At 44.2% G+C, this 17,107-nt stretch overlaps 4 protein-coding genes across 4 annotated transcripts; 3 read left to right on the top strand and 1 right to left on the bottom strand.

Annotated features, from left to right (window-relative positions):
* Positions 1-3,104: 3,104 nt before the first annotated feature.
* N7462_000007 (uncharacterized protein) lies at positions 3,105-3,442 on the top strand (the record flags this gene model as incomplete). The annotated part of the gene is made up of 2 exons (XM_057071733.1): positions 3,105-3,186; positions 3,261-3,442. The coding sequence occupies 2 exons, from the start codon at positions 3,105-3,107 to the stop codon at positions 3,440-3,442; spliced, it is 264 nt and encodes an 87-aa protein (XP_056938263.1).
* Positions 3,443-5,401: 1,959 nt separating this feature from the next.
* N7462_000006 (uncharacterized protein) lies at positions 5,402-6,361 on the bottom strand (the record flags this gene model as incomplete). The annotated part of the gene is made up of 3 exons (XM_057071732.1): positions 5,402-5,966; positions 6,023-6,248; positions 6,298-6,361. 3 exons carry the CDS (start codon positions 6,359-6,361, stop codon positions 5,402-5,404), a joined length of 855 nt encoding a protein of 284 aa, XP_056938262.1.
* Positions 6,362-7,303: 942 nt separating this feature from the next.
* On the top strand, positions 7,304-8,653 carry N7462_000005 (uncharacterized protein; the record flags this gene model as incomplete). The annotated part of the gene is made up of 1 exon (XM_057071731.1): positions 7,304-8,653. The coding sequence occupies one exon, from the start codon at positions 7,304-7,306 to the stop codon at positions 8,651-8,653; it is 1,350 nt and encodes a 449-aa protein (XP_056938261.1).
* A 3,399-nt stretch (positions 8,654-12,052) lies between these two features.
* Positions 12,053-13,776, top strand: N7462_000004 (Zn(II)2Cys6 transcription factor domain-containing protein; the record flags this gene model as incomplete). Its single annotated transcript, XM_057071730.1, has 3 exons — positions 12,053-12,132; positions 12,191-12,235; positions 12,294-13,776. 3 exons carry the CDS (start codon positions 12,053-12,055, stop codon positions 13,774-13,776), a joined length of 1,608 nt encoding a protein of 535 aa, XP_056938260.1.
* Between the last annotated feature and the right edge of the window lie 3,331 nt (positions 13,777-17,107).

Genomic DNA, 17,107 nt, shown 5'->3' with positions numbered 1-17,107 from the left:
ACGTATCATATGATATTGCAACATGAAGCTATTCCCAACTTCACGCCTCAGGTGTCAACTCGATACCTTATCGGTCAGGCTTCGTCATAACAGCCCTACGTCCCCCTAACAAGGATACATGACCTACAAGACCCTAAGGGTTCGGTGCCCTTCCATTAGGGATTCGTGGACCCCTCTTCTCTATAGCCTTTGCTTATCTCTGATATATAGGGGCCACGTTAGACCGTATGTTATAATATAATCTATCGTCTTTGCTTGGTTATATAGGAAAAGTATTGAAGCTTGTACATAAATTGAGGATTATAGAGAGATCTATAATAGCAAGAAATAGTGTTTTGCTTTCCTTACTTAACGTTTATCTTCCTACCTAGTCGATAGGCTTTCTACCCTGTACAAGTAGTTATTCTCTAACACTACGATATATCTAGGCTTAGTAGGAGCTATAATAGAATCTCTATAGGGCCTTAGTAGGCCTACTTTAGGACTATAAGGGTCTTTTAGTAGTGTTAGAAAGGCTAGAGATAGTCTAGTATCAATTATTTTTATAGCTAGGTAGAGGTCCTTAATCTTAGCGGAAATATCTATCTAGGCTTAGAGGTAGATAGCGTAGTAGGAGTCTAGCTTTTTCGATTTCCGCTTAAGCTTTCCTAAAGAGCTATAGGTTCTTAATTAGGATTAGATAGTAGCTTATATCGATAGCCTTAGGGAAGGTTTATTAAGCTTAGTAGACCTTATTAAAGATATTATATAGAATAGGATTAGCTTCGATAAGCGCTTATTCGAGGAGAGTATTCTTAATAGGGTCTAGCTAAGTATAGATATAGGCTTATCTTAGAGCTAGTAGAGATATAGGTTATAGCTTTGAGCTTATATAATAGTTAGAATAATTAGCTATACTAATAAACTAGAGAGCGGTTCTATTATACTAGAGTATTATAGTATATATAGATAAGATTTCTTAATTTATTAATAAATACTTTAGAGGTAATAACTAGGCTAACTAGCTAGTTAGTACTAGCTACCTTAGTAGTTATATTATTCTTAATATTAGATAAAGTACTATACTTTTTAGAGGCTTAAGGACTAGTAAGAATATAATATCTAGGGAAAACTAGAATAAATAGGATATTAAATATAATAAGAAGAGAGCTTAGAGCTAGTAAGGTATAGTTAGTATAGATTTTACTAGTATTATTAAAGTCCTTAGTCTAGTTATACTATTTCCTCTATTTAATAGATAGGAATTTAGTAACTATATTAATATATTTATTAGAGAGCTTAATACTTTTAGGAGGTAGCTATTTTTTACCTATAGCTATTATTATTATCGCGGTATAGGGAGGGAGAGCTAATACTTTTAGTAGCTTAGAGTTCTACCCTTAGATCTACTTATTAATCTAGTCTTGGGTCTCTTATAGATTAGTAGCTATATATAGGGTATCGGTAAGCTCGCGGTTATAGGTAGGTCTCTGTTAGAGAATAACTACTTATATAGGGTAGAAAGCCTGTCGACTAGGTAGGAAGATAAACGTCAAGTAAGGAAAGCAAAACACTTTTTCTTACTATTATAGATCTCTCTATAATCCTCAATTTATGTACAAGCTTCAATACTTTTCCTATATAACCAAGCAAAGACGATAGATTATATTATAACATACGGTCTAACGTGGCCCCTATATAACAGAGGTAAGCAAAGGCTACAAAGAAGAGGGGTTCACGAATCCCTAATGGAAGGGCACCGAACCCTTAGGGCCTTATAGGTCATATATCTATGTTAGGGAGAAGTAGGGCTATTATAACGAAGCCTGACCGGTAAGGTGTCGAACTGACACCTGAGGCGTGAAGTTAGGAATAGCTTCACGCTGCAATATCATATGACAGTCTCGATTAGGATAGTATCTTAGATAGTAAGCCTTCCGGCTTAGTTAATACTATAGATATATTAGTTATATAGTAGCGCCGCTTAGGGGTCGGGGTAGATATAACTATATAATAACAGGGAAGATAATAATAATAAAGTAGGATATTAATAAGATAAGATAATAGGAAGGAGAGTAGTGATAGTAAGATAGATAGGAGCAGGTATAAAGTTAGGTTATTATATAAGGAATAGGTAAGAGGTATAGGGCTTAGGCCTATAGGATAAATATAGGGAATATAGATTATTAATTAGAGGGTCTAATAGCTTCGAACTTAGCGATAAGATCGTTAGCAGCGATATCTTCCTTCGCTACCTACTAATCCTTCTTAGCGGATTAGCCTTTCTAATAAACAAGATATTTAGTAATCGATAGGCGGCTTATTATTACGCGCTACTAACTAGTTAACATATTATATACGTTATCGTAATATACCTCTCTCGTAAGCTCCGACGATCTATCTTATAATCGTACTATTGCCTACTCTAGCCTTATATAGGCTCGGATCTATAGAGTAGACCGAAGATGTATATAGTTAAAGGGCGCCTAGTTAGTCGACGAAGTAGTTATATAATAACTACTAAGTATTCCTCCTAGTTATAGGGTATATCCTTATATTATACTATAGAAGTATCTAAGTTACTAAAGATAGTTGTTTATTAAGTCTTGAATATAACTATAAGTAATTATGTTTTTCCGAAGTCTAGTGGAAACCACCTTCATTATGGACAGCCAGCCAGTGGGATTGTCTTTTAGGTGCATTTTTGGGCTGTAAGGCCGCCAGCATAGAATGCAATTGTAATCATCCCTTTTAGGCATGCTTCGGTTAGTGGACCCTGTTTTCTTTTCAGAAGCTCACCGGGGCCGGATTTGCTGTACAGGATGCTAAAAGGGAAGGGGGGTAGTTGACGACTTACCTAGAATTCCACACGCCTAAGCATAGTTGGTGGTGCAATCTAGTGCAACGTTCCCAAGGAAATGAGGATCAATCCTTTTTCAGAATACGACCCTGTTTAAAAAAAATTTGATTAAAAAATTACATCTCCAGATATATAAACAGCTTGGTTCTTCGTCTAACAATTCCCAAAAGCACATTTCTTTCTGAATATAGTCTCTCTCCAAGCCAACAACCCGTCTTATCATACAAGCACAATGGTTATGTTTGCACTTGTCTCAGTTGCCATCATGGCTGCTGGCCTACCTTTATGTCTTGCCGACAACTGTCAGCCCGGAATCCGCTATTGTGGATACAATCTTCTCAACAGAGGTGAGTGTTCGAAGGGTTACACTAATCAATCTGCCCCTTCAAATTACCCGCATTTCGCTAATATAGCAGCTCAGGTAACTACCTTGAGCAGATCAATGAAGCCCTCATTGCTGCCAACCAACCTACCGATACCTCGCATGTACGAGACAGCTTTTTCCTGTGCACCGGCGGTCCAGGTGGTGAAATCACTTTCAAGACATATTGCCAAAAAGGCTGTCATGATGGCGGAAATGATAAGAACGACTGGTGCAACTAGTACTTTGGTTGAATGAAGAGAATGGAATTCGTTTTCTTGCTTCTATTCAGGTGTCAGGGCTTTGATTCTTACTGGTACTTGCTGAGATATGGTATATAACTACCAATAATTCGCCGGTTCGGTGACGACCTACTCGTCTCTCATTATTCATGTTTTTGGTATGGTAAGCCTGTTCAACTTGGAATACCTGCCTTGTTACTCGCCATTACTACTGAACCCTTTCAGGCAGTGAGTCGCTCTCAACGGCGATTCTTTTATTTAGTTCTCTAAATTCGGTCCCCAATAATTCTATCCCATGGGAGATTTACATGACGTCATAGATGTCTAAGGCAGTAGGTGTCAGACAGTAGTTTGATATACATAACAATCATCACACCTTCCACACTACATAGGACTCTGGTCCTTTATGACATGCGGATGATATTGAGCACCAATTATACCAATATCCAGTAGTTGCTTATAGCGATATGTTACTCTAGGGCCGAGAGAAGAAAGTGGCCCGAGTCAGACCGTAGATAAAAGTTCGACATTCATTTTCCGCCTGACGCGTGTCGAGCCAAGTTGCCAAATAAGCTAGCAAGGTATAATAGTACAATGAGGGCACATTTCAGGGACCATGCTTTGCTCACTTGCGCCTTGTTCAAAAGCAGAGAGATGCTCGGCTTGAATGGCGTTGTGAAATTGCCTGCCTTGCAGGCACACTGCGATTCAGAAGCTGGGGAACATTGAGGGCTCCTCGGATAGATATTATTGATGCATTTCAAATGCCGGTAAACTATAGCGAGTACTGGAGCCAAAAAAATCCATCGTCTAATTCAAACAATCCGGGGATGGTCCGATAGAATGGGGGATGCATCACGGTCATACAGGCCGACGAGAGTTTATCAAACAATTAATGGACTTTGAACTCCTGCAGCCACCCTCTCCGATATTTTAATGGCTCTTTATCTGATTTCACCATACAATGAAGGGTTTTGAAAACGAGCCAAACCGTACGAGCTTGAAATGTAGGCCTTGGACCCTGACGCACTTTCTTCCCTCATCTAAACGGATCTCGGCCTAAATCCATCAATCGAAAAACTGATCGTAGACAGCTCCTGGAGCCAACTGAATAATATTGAAGGCAACGTGTTCAATCGAGGACAACGATTGTGAGCTCCAGGGAGCCTTCTCGGTTCCATGAACATGGTACGGATTTGTAAAACCAAATGAGGATTTACTGGTGCGCAAGACCTGCCAAAAAATTTCAGGGCTATATAAAGGTTCGCATTCTTTTACTGCGGGAGGGCAGCAACACCACTCACTCAAGGTGAGGCTGAGAGATTGGTTCGAGCCATTGGAGACGGATTCGGGGCGAAAGCCGGCACCTGGCCCCCGGTTGGCATCTCAGCGCTCTCACCTATCCTGTTTCTACAAGTGGATGGTTCGTTTATTCCACCTTGCAAAATTGCTCTCTCACCCACATTGAGATGAAGTGATAGCGCAAGAGACTTCCTCCGTGCCAGATGGCACCTGCCGCAACAACTGTGAGCGGTCTCTGTTACTTGTTTAGATACTGTAGATTCTAGATCGCAGGGTTGCCGCCGACGCCCGCTGATAGGATGGGCAAAACCACAAGAAGCCAGCGTAAGGGGAGGAAGTCTCAGCTTGTAACGAGGCTCTAAGTTCATGTCAGGAAGTGGACCATTCTAAATGTACACACTCGGATATATAGTTGTTGTATACTGCATATCGCTTCGGCGAGCGGTCAGTGTAAATTAATCCTACTACTACTACTACTACTACTCTGTAACCCAACATCACTTCGATCATGACTTTTCGGGTTTGCTTTCCGACCTTTTCGTATAGGCTTGCAAATTTTCATCAATGGAGTTATTGCTTCTCTTTTTTGCCGCCCCTTTCCGGTTGTAAGCTAGTTTGAACTGCAATAGCATGTCATGTAATTGTGTGTGACGGTTTTCAAAAATTGGTGTTGGATGCAAAAACCTCCCACTCATCACAGATCCTTAGCTTTGCGAACGAATTTTCTCTTATCGCAGTTATTGCGTCGGGACCCACTGGAAGCCTAAAGGGAAGTTCTTTGCCAGTGCATCGACCCTGACCTCTGACAGCTTCCACGATCAAAGTAGCCGCTTTGAGAGGATCCCCGGGCTGGTTCCCGTCCGCAGCATTACAACCTGCCTTAATCAACAAATTCAAGTTCCCATATTCATGTAATGGGTTCGGTGCTCGGTACAGAATGTTGCCTGGTGTCATGACACTAGTACGAAAGTAGCCAGGCGTGACCATGCAGGTTCGAAGACCAAATGGCTCGATTTCCAGACCGAGGTTAGGCACTAGACCTTCAAGTAGACCCTTCGAGGCTGCGTATGCGCTGGCGCCTGGCGCACCATAGTAGACACCCACTGATGACATGAACAGAATAGTCCCAGTCCGTCTACCCCGCATGTATGGAAGTAAGGCGCGTGTCAGGTTGAGAGGGCCAAGGGCATTGCTGCGGATGGCCTGGATCAAGTATTCTTCACTGGAACCGATGTCAGGTTTTAGACGTTCACTTCTCATGTTCGGTTGACCACTCACTCAATTTCTTCGAATACACCGGCGTCAATGTAGGCAGCATTGTTGACCAGAACGTCAATTTTCCCATACATTGCCCATGCTTCTGCAACTTTTGCATTGAGGACTTCTGCTGATGCCGTGACGTCTAACTCCATCACAGCGGCTCCTGCCTCTTTAAGTGAAGCTATGCGATCAAGACCATTTTCTTTTTGTGCTCGAGCTGATGCAATTACCTGATCGCCCTGATCTAAATTTTAAGAAGGTGAATATATGAAGAGAAGAATACAGTAGCTTACCGCCGCTAGGATTGACCGTACTAGACATTCTCCCAAACCAGAGGAGCAACCCGTTACGAACCATGTGAGCTTTCCTGACATATCGCTAGATTCGTTAGGCACTCTTAAAATGCAAAAGTATGAACGAGAAAGAGCAGGGGGGATAATGCTCTTTATTTGGTCTACACCGCCAAATTAGGCGTGCCACGGTAGACTTGGTCGTAGGACGCGACAGAGTCAAAGCGACCCATCTTAAGCTTGTTGACTAGCAGATCATCCACAGGAAGCCCGCTAGAACACGACTAGACAATCAATACTCCAACTAATTCTTATCTCCGCTCGTCAAAGAAAGTAATATTTCTTGTTTTATCCACATCTAGGCACCTGATTGCTCCTGATTCTCCTCATTTTATGAGAGTTACTCCGGATTAGCCCAGGCATTTCGGATTGGTCTATACACTCCCGGGATCTCGCTTCTCGATGCTCGGCGGTGCTTTGGCGTTCTCCCCTTCAGCTGTCTGGTCACTATTAATCTGGACCCCTTTGGGACGCTTGCTTTCCTGCCAAAAAATCGCGAAAAGCTTTTTTGGATGACGATTACATATGTTTGCTGAGTGGCCTTAAAACCGCGGTATTTGAAGTAAAATATCATACCATAAGTACTGATGTAACGCACACAATCGATTTTCGTTGGCTGTGCGAGATAAATGGGGGGCCTGACATCATCGCTGTTAGCTTGGCTAAGAATTTGCCTACCAATGACGTATAGTTACACGAAATCGCTTCACCGAAATGGACCCTACAAAAATCCAGAGAAACCGTGATTATGGCTGATAGCTTGCCGTGGTTTCTTCTCGGAGCGTTCGGTGGAGCATGACGTGCGCAATCCGTGGCAATCCCTTTTTGGTGGGAAATCGCCAGCGTGTTTCCTCCAGTTCCCTTTCCTCCAGTTCCGTAAGATTTCTTATCTTAATCGCTGAATTGTTTGACCGTGATAGCTTTCTCTTTTTCGCAATTTCTTCATCAAATGCCATTCCAGCAGGCCAAATTTGACCAGTACGAACGTCCGTTCGATACACTTGAGCTTCTATATCGCAGCATAGCAGCAACTGGCGTGCATTTTCAGAAGGAACAGTATCTCATCTCTAGTGTCATCCGACTTGAAAGAGAACCCTCTATGACATGCTTGCAGCAGTCATGGAAGGTGTTACGATACCAGCATCCACAAATCGCATCGGAGCCTAATAAGACAGGCACTCGGCTGGTTTATACGGTTCCTTCCCTGGAGGCACTGGAAAAGTGGCTACAGAACACGCTCGTTTTGCATGCCAATGAGACTCGTCCAGCTGAGAGCCTTGATGAAGACCTTCTCCCATCTTCCCTATTCACGCTTCATTATCTACCCTTGTCAAGGGAGCTATTATTCAGAACACCGCACTGGCGCACTGATGGAAGAGGCATGATACTGATACAGCGTGACTTTTTGACTCTGCTAGCTCAAGGCCCTCAGCCTGCCCTGGAATTTGACGGCTCGGAATTTTCACGCATACCTCCAAGCTTGGATGAGGCGGTAGGCATATCGCTCGAAATTACGGACGAAATGAAAAGGGCCACAGAAACCGAATTGTCCGTTCTTACTATCGGGCCTGAACCCGCTTCAATCATCCAGACCCTGCCGAATACCCGACCAAAAAATTCGTGCCGCTTAAGTACCCGGCTTTCTAAAGATCTGACTCAAAGACTTGTCGCGGCCAGTAAGGTCCGTGGCTTAACTGTGACAACAGCCGTTCAAGCTGCGCTTATTGTCGCTGTCCGTCCCTACATGGTTCCTTTGCATGGTCGACTGGTCTGCTTTAACACCTTTGACATACGTAACTGTATACCGGCGCCATGGAGTGGGTCTCAAGGGGCGACCGCCCTGTACCACACAGGTCGGCCCTGTAGCATTGACTTGAGTATCAATGAAAACTACGACGCCATCGCTGCAATGTTGGCATTACACTATCAGCGCGATTTGCAGCCACTTTTTAAAATTATGCCATATTACGTGCAGAGTATTGGTGCTCTGCTAGCGACGTCATTAGAAGTGGCGATCCGAGCACCGGGTGCCGCGCATCCTGAGCTAAGCTCGCTCGGTGTTATTGACGACCAGTTGCCGACCACCTATCCTGGCCCTGAAACCACACTGAATATTGAAGATTGGTGGTTAGGTGTTCAAATTACTAACCGAGTTTTGCAAACGTATCTATGGACTCGGGAGGGTCAGCTACATCTCACTTGTCATTTTAATGAAGCCTTTTATGAGCGAAATTTTGTGGAGAAACTTTTGGAAGAGTGGAAATCAAAGTTGGTGGGGGAATTGGTTCCTTGTGGATGATGGGCGAGTTCCGTGCCGAGGACAAGTCCATTTCGATGATGTATCATGTCAGTACCCGGCTGAAATCTCTATTGATGCTAAAGCTCGTAATTTCTATTCCGGGGATAATCGTTGATCATCCTTAGCATATTCGGGCCATGGGGGTCTTGTGGTTAAAAAAGACTTAGCAGGAAATCTTGGCGCCCCCCAAACTAAGAATGCTAGTAAACAAAGACTTCGGAGAATCTCAGCGGGAAGTCTCCTGTGGTCGGCCATTTCACGCTTTTCGTCCGTGCACCCGTAGCAAAGACTCCGTTCGACTGCAACGACCTGTCCCGCCATTACAGTTCAGTTACGCGGAGCCTGTTCGTCACTGTGATTAGTGCGTAAAAGGGGTAAAGGTTACCTCAGGCGTTGTTGGAAATGGGTAATGTAATCCACGGCCGACCTAATAGCCCCACCAGAACGCTCCGAATCCTGGCTAAAATCGGTTAATCAGGGGGGCAGAATCCAATACACCCCCTGCAATATTAAGCAGGGCCAAATCAAATCGTTCAACGTAACAGCGAAGCTATTATCCTCCACGCGCGTGCTTCGGGAACAACCTCACGCGTCGATAATCGCCATTTGGTCATAAACGGTCCCAATTCGAAGAGGATTCGCTTACAGAATGAATAATCTCTATGAATATAAATAGGTTGGAAACACAGATTGGATTGCAATGCCTTGACAGAACATCTTCTCGGAATATCCTCTTCGTTATCATAATCTCTCTTTCTCTACTAGATATCTTCATGGCCAACGAGAAGATGATAGATCACATTATATCAATCAATCAATCAATAATATTATTCCTGATGGAGCTTCCTCTATATACAAGGTGCTATGCAGGGATTTGCGCCTTCTAGTGCCAGCCTAGTGCGCATAAAAAGTTGCTATCAAGGCAAGGGCTAGCGTAACGCTAGAACGAACAGATGAAATCGAAAGACAAAGGAAAGATAAACGAAAGAAGGGATCCGCCTCCGCGGCTAGTCCCGCGTGTCCTAGCGGAGCCGAGTGCACCAACTATATGCACTAGTAGCCTTAGCAAAAATACCTGTTAACAAGTTAAGCAGCTTCCAACATACAACCCCTACACAGCTTTCCTATATACGGGCGGAGAACTACCGGCCTTATCTTGCAGAGTGATAATAAGGTAGAACTACACCGCCCGCCTTATCCCGTAGATTGATAATAAGGTTATATGTCGAGAAGGAAGACTGCATAATACGGGCGAGACCCACATATCTCTATGCGCGTCAGGATATTACAGGGATACTCGATTTGCTACGTGTTTTGTATGGTATCCCGGGTATACTCGGAACCCAGCGCCGTAACACGCTAGACAGCGAGGTAGGGGATATTCAACATTCCCCCGCCCATACACTTAGATAGTTCAGTCACCCAATACATCACTATATTGAGCATCTCGTTCCATTGGATCCTAGCTTTCCTAGCCGATACCGTATCCTACTATATTGACATTATATAGTAGCAGAATCTTACCGCCCGACCTCCGTATCTCCCGTATTACAACTCCTATATCCTATATACACTAGTCCGTATACACTATCCTACTTTTACAGACCCCACCCCTAGACTGCTAAAAATGGACACGCCTGAACCAATGGATTCTGCAACAAGGCGGTGTCGGGAACCTTGCTAGCTAACGAGGGCAAGGACGAACTCAGGCAATAACACCTGAGGTCACGTGACATCATAGCTAGGGCTATGATCGGAACATAGCCTAGGATAGGCCCCGAGCATATCCTAGGATATGAAGGACTGGATATATAAGGACGCTTATTCACCTATTTATATTTAGTTCTTCGCGTTAATTTATATATTATTACTTATAGTTATATTTAAGCTTAACAATCGACTATCTTTAGTAACGTAGTAACCCTATAGTATAATATAAGGATATACACTATAACTAGGAGGAACACTTAGTAGTTATCACATAACTACTTCGTCGACTGACTAGGCGCCCTTCAACTGTATACGTCTTCGGTCTACTCTATAGATCCGAGTGTCATATAATATTGCAACATGAGGCTATTCCTAACTCCATACCTTAGGTGTTAGTTCGACACCTTATCGGTCAGGCTTCATAATAACAGTCCCACTTCTCCCTAACATAGATACATGACCTATAAGGCCCTAAGGGTTCGGTGCCCTTCCATTAGGGATTCGTGAACCCCTCTTCCCTATAGCCTTTGCTTACCTCTGTTACGTGGGGGCTACGTCAGACCGTATATTGTAATTTGATCTATTGTCTTTGCTTTAGTTATATAGGAAAGTGTTGAAGCTTGTACATAAATTGAGGATTATAGAGAGATCTATGATAGCAAGAAACAGTGTTTTGCTTTCCTTACTTGACGTTTTATCTTCCTACCTAGTCGACAGGCTTTCTACCCTGTACAAGTAGTTATTCCCTAACACCGAGCCCGTGTAAGGCCAGAGCAGGCAACGGTACGATTGCGAGATAGATCGTCGGAGATTACGAGAGAGGTACGTTACGATAACGCACATTTTACGTTAACCAGTTAGTAGCGCGTAACACATGAGCGTGAACACTAAGTCTTGGTCGACGGCCGTACATTGTGAGAGTTGTTTGGTTGGACTGAAACCTCCAAGCCAGCTGATAAATCTGCCTGCGCTGCTTCTGCAATCTGCGAAAAAAAATACAGCCAACGATGTTGGAATAGGGCCTATAACGAAGTTAGGCCCTTAGATGCTAGATTACTAAGATTACCAAAATATGCCTAGGCTAGATAGCCGAATGGGGTATAGTCTACCCGTAGGAGCTAGCCTTGGCAAAACCCGCCTTCCTTCCCCTCACCGCCTCCCTGCTCGATGGGCAAAAATACTATATTTGGCGTGTTGTGGGAGGGGGTTCGGACCCTCCTACGTTTAGCTCCCGCTCTGTACACAACGTCGCCCGCCGAGTCCTCATATTTTCAAACTTCCTATCAATATATATCACCGAAAGCAGCCAGAGCAAATATTTTGTGACTAGTGGGCCTACGTACACTTGATCCGGTAAGCGGTTTTAGATATATATCACGCCTCGATATGCTTAGTTACTGTCGTTTTCGCTCGAATTTTCTCCCACTCTAGCCGCGTACGAATCTATAGACCGTTTGAGTGGGTTGAGTGGGTCAACTGAACTACATTACACGTCAATAACACTGATACTAGGACTACTCATTACACCCTCATTCGATACCTCGATCCCTAGCAATTGGCTACTCTATAAGATTGACCATAGCTGCGTATAGGGAAGAACGAGTCGCGACGTGCCGCGACCATCCCTCAACTGTCCGCATAGCTGTGAGAGGAGATTAACTCAGGTCTCATATTTTAAGAATTTGAAAGATGAGTGATGATGTCTCTGCCACGCCGAAAAAGACTCGTTCCAGCAAGCCTAAAGTACGTACCGGCTGCATCACTTGCAAGTGAGTGAGATGTAAATTGGGACAATTATTTCCAGTCAAAATTCCTAATGTCATCCAGGGCAAGGCGAGTCAAATGCGACGAGACTAAACCGGCATGTGTCCGGTATGACAACCATCGCGCTCCCCCGATAATCTGTTCCATCTGCCTGACGCACTTTTAGATGTACGACCACTGGTAGACGTTGCGACGGTTATGCTCCTCTGAAAACCTCCTTTCCAGAATACAAAGCTTTGGCTCCGGCCCGCACGACTGATGCATCTGATACAACTGGATCTTCTTCCAGCAGCGCATCGAGAACCACACAGACAGCACAACTAGTAATTAGGATCAGACCTGAATATCGCTCGCTGGCCCCGCTAGCGGACCCCAGTCAGGCTGACCTGACTCCCAAGGAGCGATGGTTTCTCGTGTTTTTCCGCCACGTCACTGCGCGAACCAACGCAAAATTCTTCGGTGAGGAGTTCTGGGGACGGCTGGTTCACCAGGCGAGCGAGGTCCAGCCTGCTGTCCGCCATTCTGCCATTGGCATCAGCGCTCTCCACTGGGACAGTCTCGCGAAATATCACTCTGTACGTGGCGATCAAGACCCTTCGTTTGCTCTTCATCAATGTAGCAAAGCATTCGCGTATCTGCAAGCGAATTTTGGAGCTAGTGTATCCAGACGGCAACGAATGGAAGCGGTGTTGATCTCATGCGGCATATTGCTCTCGTTCGCTTTTGGCCAAGGTGATGCTCGTGCTTGTGGATGCCACATCCGTTCTGGGCTTGGTTTGCTCCATGGATGGCAGAGGCTTCAAATGGACAACAGTCCCGTTGGGCTTGTTATTTTGAAGAGTTTTAGTCAGCTACATCTGGATTGGCTTCCTCTAGTCGGGCCCGATGGGGGATTGGAGAATTATTCGTATCCCTTGCACCTTGCCGTGAACTATCAGCCTAACATCGTGGTTGAGACACCCGAAGACGCGTGCGGCATCTTGCTCATTCTCGGATGGTTGACCTTGCAGATGAAACCACAGCGACTCCCGGGCCAGCCTGTTGCCTGCGCTTCTTCTGCGCTATTGCAACGTCTTGATCATTGGAAAGCTTTGATCTTGAATAGAAGCGGCGCATTGTCCCAACAAAACCGTGAAACCATAGCCATTCTAGACGTATGGCGCGAGGTTGTCCTTATCAAATTCCTCACCGATGGCCGACTTGAAGAAGGAGAGATGAGATATGACGATCATTTGCCCCACTTTGAACGCACGGTGGAATTAGGAAGATATTTGACCAACGGAGCTTTATCAAGTTCTTGGGCTTGGTCAGCTATCGTGACACCCTTGTTCTTCTGTGCATTTAAATGCCGTGACTGGACCACTAGGAGAGAGGCACTTGATGTGCTACTCGCTTGGAGACATGAGCAAGGTATCTGGTCGCTTTCGGGGCCTGCCCTAGTGCTGAAACGCTTGATAGAGATCGAGTCTAAGGATTACAAATCACATGAGGTCATCGCGGAGGTATCGCGCATTGATGCAGTCCACGTCGACTTTCCATCAGGCAACACAAAACATGTTCGCTTTTGGTATCGCAAGCCGGCCCCTTCGGATCAAATCTGTGTTTGCGATGCCGCCCAGGTATGGAATAATCACCTTATTCCATACTGAAACGGCAGCTTTTAGAGATCGGAAGGCCAAAATTCGACTTGAAAAAATCTATTTGTGCATAAGTTTCAGTCGCTAAAAGTCCGTATCAAGTGTCCAAACACTGAAATTGGTTTCCCACCTGGTGATACTAAAACCGAGAGTGGTCTCTCTGTAGATGGAGCGGTCGTAGCCCCAGAAGGGAAAGGTCGAAAGTAGGTCTGACAATGAGTGTCAGACAACCACAATGGAAGATTTTACTCGGCTACCGATTCGAGATGAGGCAACTAGAGTAGGCTCCCCACCATAATCGAAGCAACGAGCTCCGAGAACTCAATACCCATGATCCAACTGGATGGCACATGCTTACAGATACCCCGAACCATCAATCAGATATTCAGACTTAATCGGGAATTTCAGACGCTGATTACGAATGAGGCAGAGTATGATTCTCGGTCAATCAACATTAGGACGCCAACATTGAGACGCGATGAAACATACCACCCTGATCCAGCACCGAAGTTGAAGTACTGAAATTTGCTCGTGGGTTCAAGTTGCAACCAGTTGACTTGTGAAGCTTAAAGTTAACCATTGGACTACGCTTGGTAGCTTGGTAGGATTTGGAAAACTAAATCATTCTCGCGAAATAGCACTGCTGCATTTCGGCTACCTGGTGTTTGACTACAATGCAATTGATGTCATTCGCCACAGTGACTCACTTTTTCTTGCAGTAAATGTTCTCCGACTGCATTTTCTTAAGCCAGGTTGATCACGACCCCCGGCAGAAAGCGTCGGAATTTATACTTCCTCATATGGCTGATTGTCTCAAGCCAGCGTCTTTGCTCACGAGTTGGCTGGCCCTCTTCCGCACCATCACTACTGATGATTGCCCGTTAAGTACTCGTCTTGTAGTACGTGCAAAGCTCTGTTTCTCGTAAGCGGCACTGATGCCGTTGTCGCTTCGTGGAAGTTCGCGACTATCGGTATCATCCTTTAGCCTGAATGGGCCCAATTGCCGCCGTGATGATAGCAAGCACTTGAGCTGCGATGAAATCAAGGGAAGGAGAATTAGCGAGAATCTGTGCAGCGGCTATGGGATTTTCCGGGGTGCACACTGTTCCATGATGCGTAGCCAAACTCTTACAATCCACGGAAAGGGAAGTTCGGTCAAGTATTTCGGTCCATTGTGGCAATCAATACGATATCACACCCGGGAAAGTCTATGGATCTTCGCTCTACATCTAGTCAGCGGTCTATCAACAGGTTGCTGGAGGTCCGCAATTCTTCTGATCCAATTATTATAGGGGTTCTCGCGGGTGCTTAGCCTAAATAGGGACGCTAGCTAGCTTGCTAGAGCGATATTCTAGCTTACTAGAAAATCTTCCTCCTCCCTCTTCTTCTCCTCTATTATTTTATTTAAGTTCGGAATCTTTTATATTCTATCTTCTACTATATCGGAGCTAAATTTAAGCTCGATAGCTCCTATTATAGAGGTAGAAGAGTAGGATTTATTATTACCCTTATTTCTTTATATTCTCTCTAAATTCCGGATAATCTTTTATACGGCCTATAGTAGCTACTAGCTACTATACTCAATGGAGTCTCTCCCGGTATCTACTAGATAAATATTATCTCTCTTCTTCTTCAAGATAAAAGATTATATCTTTACACGAATTGGATAATCTTATAACCTCTTATACCGACGTGTTACGCGCTGCTAACTGGTTAACGTAAACTATAAGTTATCGTAACGTACCTCTCTCGTTATCCCCGACGATCTATCTCGTAATCGTACTATTGCCTACTCTGGCCTTATATAGGCTCGGATCTATAGAGTAGACTAAAGAAGTATATAGTTAAAGGGCGCCTAGTTAGTTAACGAAGTAGTTATAAGATAACTACTAAGTATTCCTCCTAGTCATAGTGTATATCCTTATATTATACTATAGGAGTACTATATTACTAAAGATAGTCGATTATCAAGCTTAAATATAACTATAAGTAATAATAAGGTAAATAAGCGTCCTTATATATCTAGTCCTTTATATCCTAGGATATACTTAGGGCCTATCCTAGGCTATATTCCGATTATAGCCCTAGCTATAATGTTACGTAACCTTAGGTATTATTACCTGAGTTTATCCTTGCCCTGCTAGCTAGAAAGCTTCCCGACACTGCCTTGTTGTAGAATCTATTAGTTCAGGCGTGTCCATTTTTAACATCCTAGGGGTAGGTTCTGTAACACTATAGCGAGAACCTCCGATAGTAATGTCATATGATATTGCAACATGAAGCTATTCCCAACTAGACATCGCCAAAGCCCACGGCCCAACCCGCATAGGCTTTGGGCCCGACACCCCGGGCCCGAGCCCAACCCAAAGCCCACTATGGGCCCGGGCTCCGGGCCCACGAAAGCCTATAAAAGCCTATTTTTGCATAAAAGCAAGGTCTTAGCGTTCATAAAATAGCTTACTTATCAGAATTATATACTATATATTTTATGTAGTTACGAAATAATACTATATTTGCTTTTTCTAGAGCCCACAAAAAGCCTATAGGCCCACTATAGGCCTAAAGGCTAAGCCCACAGCCCACCGTGGGCCTAAGGACCGGGCCCAAAGCCCAACCTATTCGTGGGTTGGGTTGGGTTGGGCTCGGGCCCTTGTGGGCTTTGGCGATGTCTATTCCCAAGTTCACGCCTCAGGTATCAGTTCGACACCTTATCGGTCAGGCTTCGTAATAACAGCCCTACTTCTCCCTAACATAGATGCATAACCTACAAGGCCTTAAGGGTTCGGTGCCCTTCTATTAGGGATTCGTGAACCCCTCTTCCCTATAGCCTTTGCTTACCTCTGTTATATATAGGCTACGTTAGACCGTATATTATAATGTAATCTATCGTCTTTACCTTGGTTATATAGGAAGGTGTTGAAACCTATATATAAATTAAGGACTATAGAGAGATCTATGATAGTAAGAAATAGTGCTTTGCTTTCCTTACTTGACGTTTATCTTCCTACCTAGTCGACAGGCCTTCTACCCTGTACAAGTAGTTATTCCCTGTCATATGATATTGCAACATGAAGCTATTCCTAACTTCACGCCTCAGGTATTAACTCGACACCTTATCGGTCAGGCTTCGTTATGACAGCCCTACGTCTCCCTAACAAGGATATATAACCTATAAGACCCTAAGGGTTCGGTGCCCTTCTATTAGGGATTCGTGGACCCCTCTTCTCTATAGCCTTTGCTTATCTCTGATATATAGGGGCTACGTTAGACTGTATATTATAATATAATCTATTGTCTTTACTTAGTTATATAGGAAAAGTGTTGAAGCTTATATATAAATTAA

Source organism: Penicillium macrosclerotiorum (assembly GCF_028827735.1).
Source record: "Penicillium macrosclerotiorum strain IBT 26536 chromosome Unknown utg000001l_segment0_segment0, whole genome shotgun sequence".
Classification (NCBI taxonomy): Eukaryota; Fungi; Ascomycota; class Eurotiomycetes; order Eurotiales; family Aspergillaceae; genus Penicillium; species Penicillium macrosclerotiorum.
This window is presented reverse-complemented; position numbering and strand designations above follow the sequence as displayed.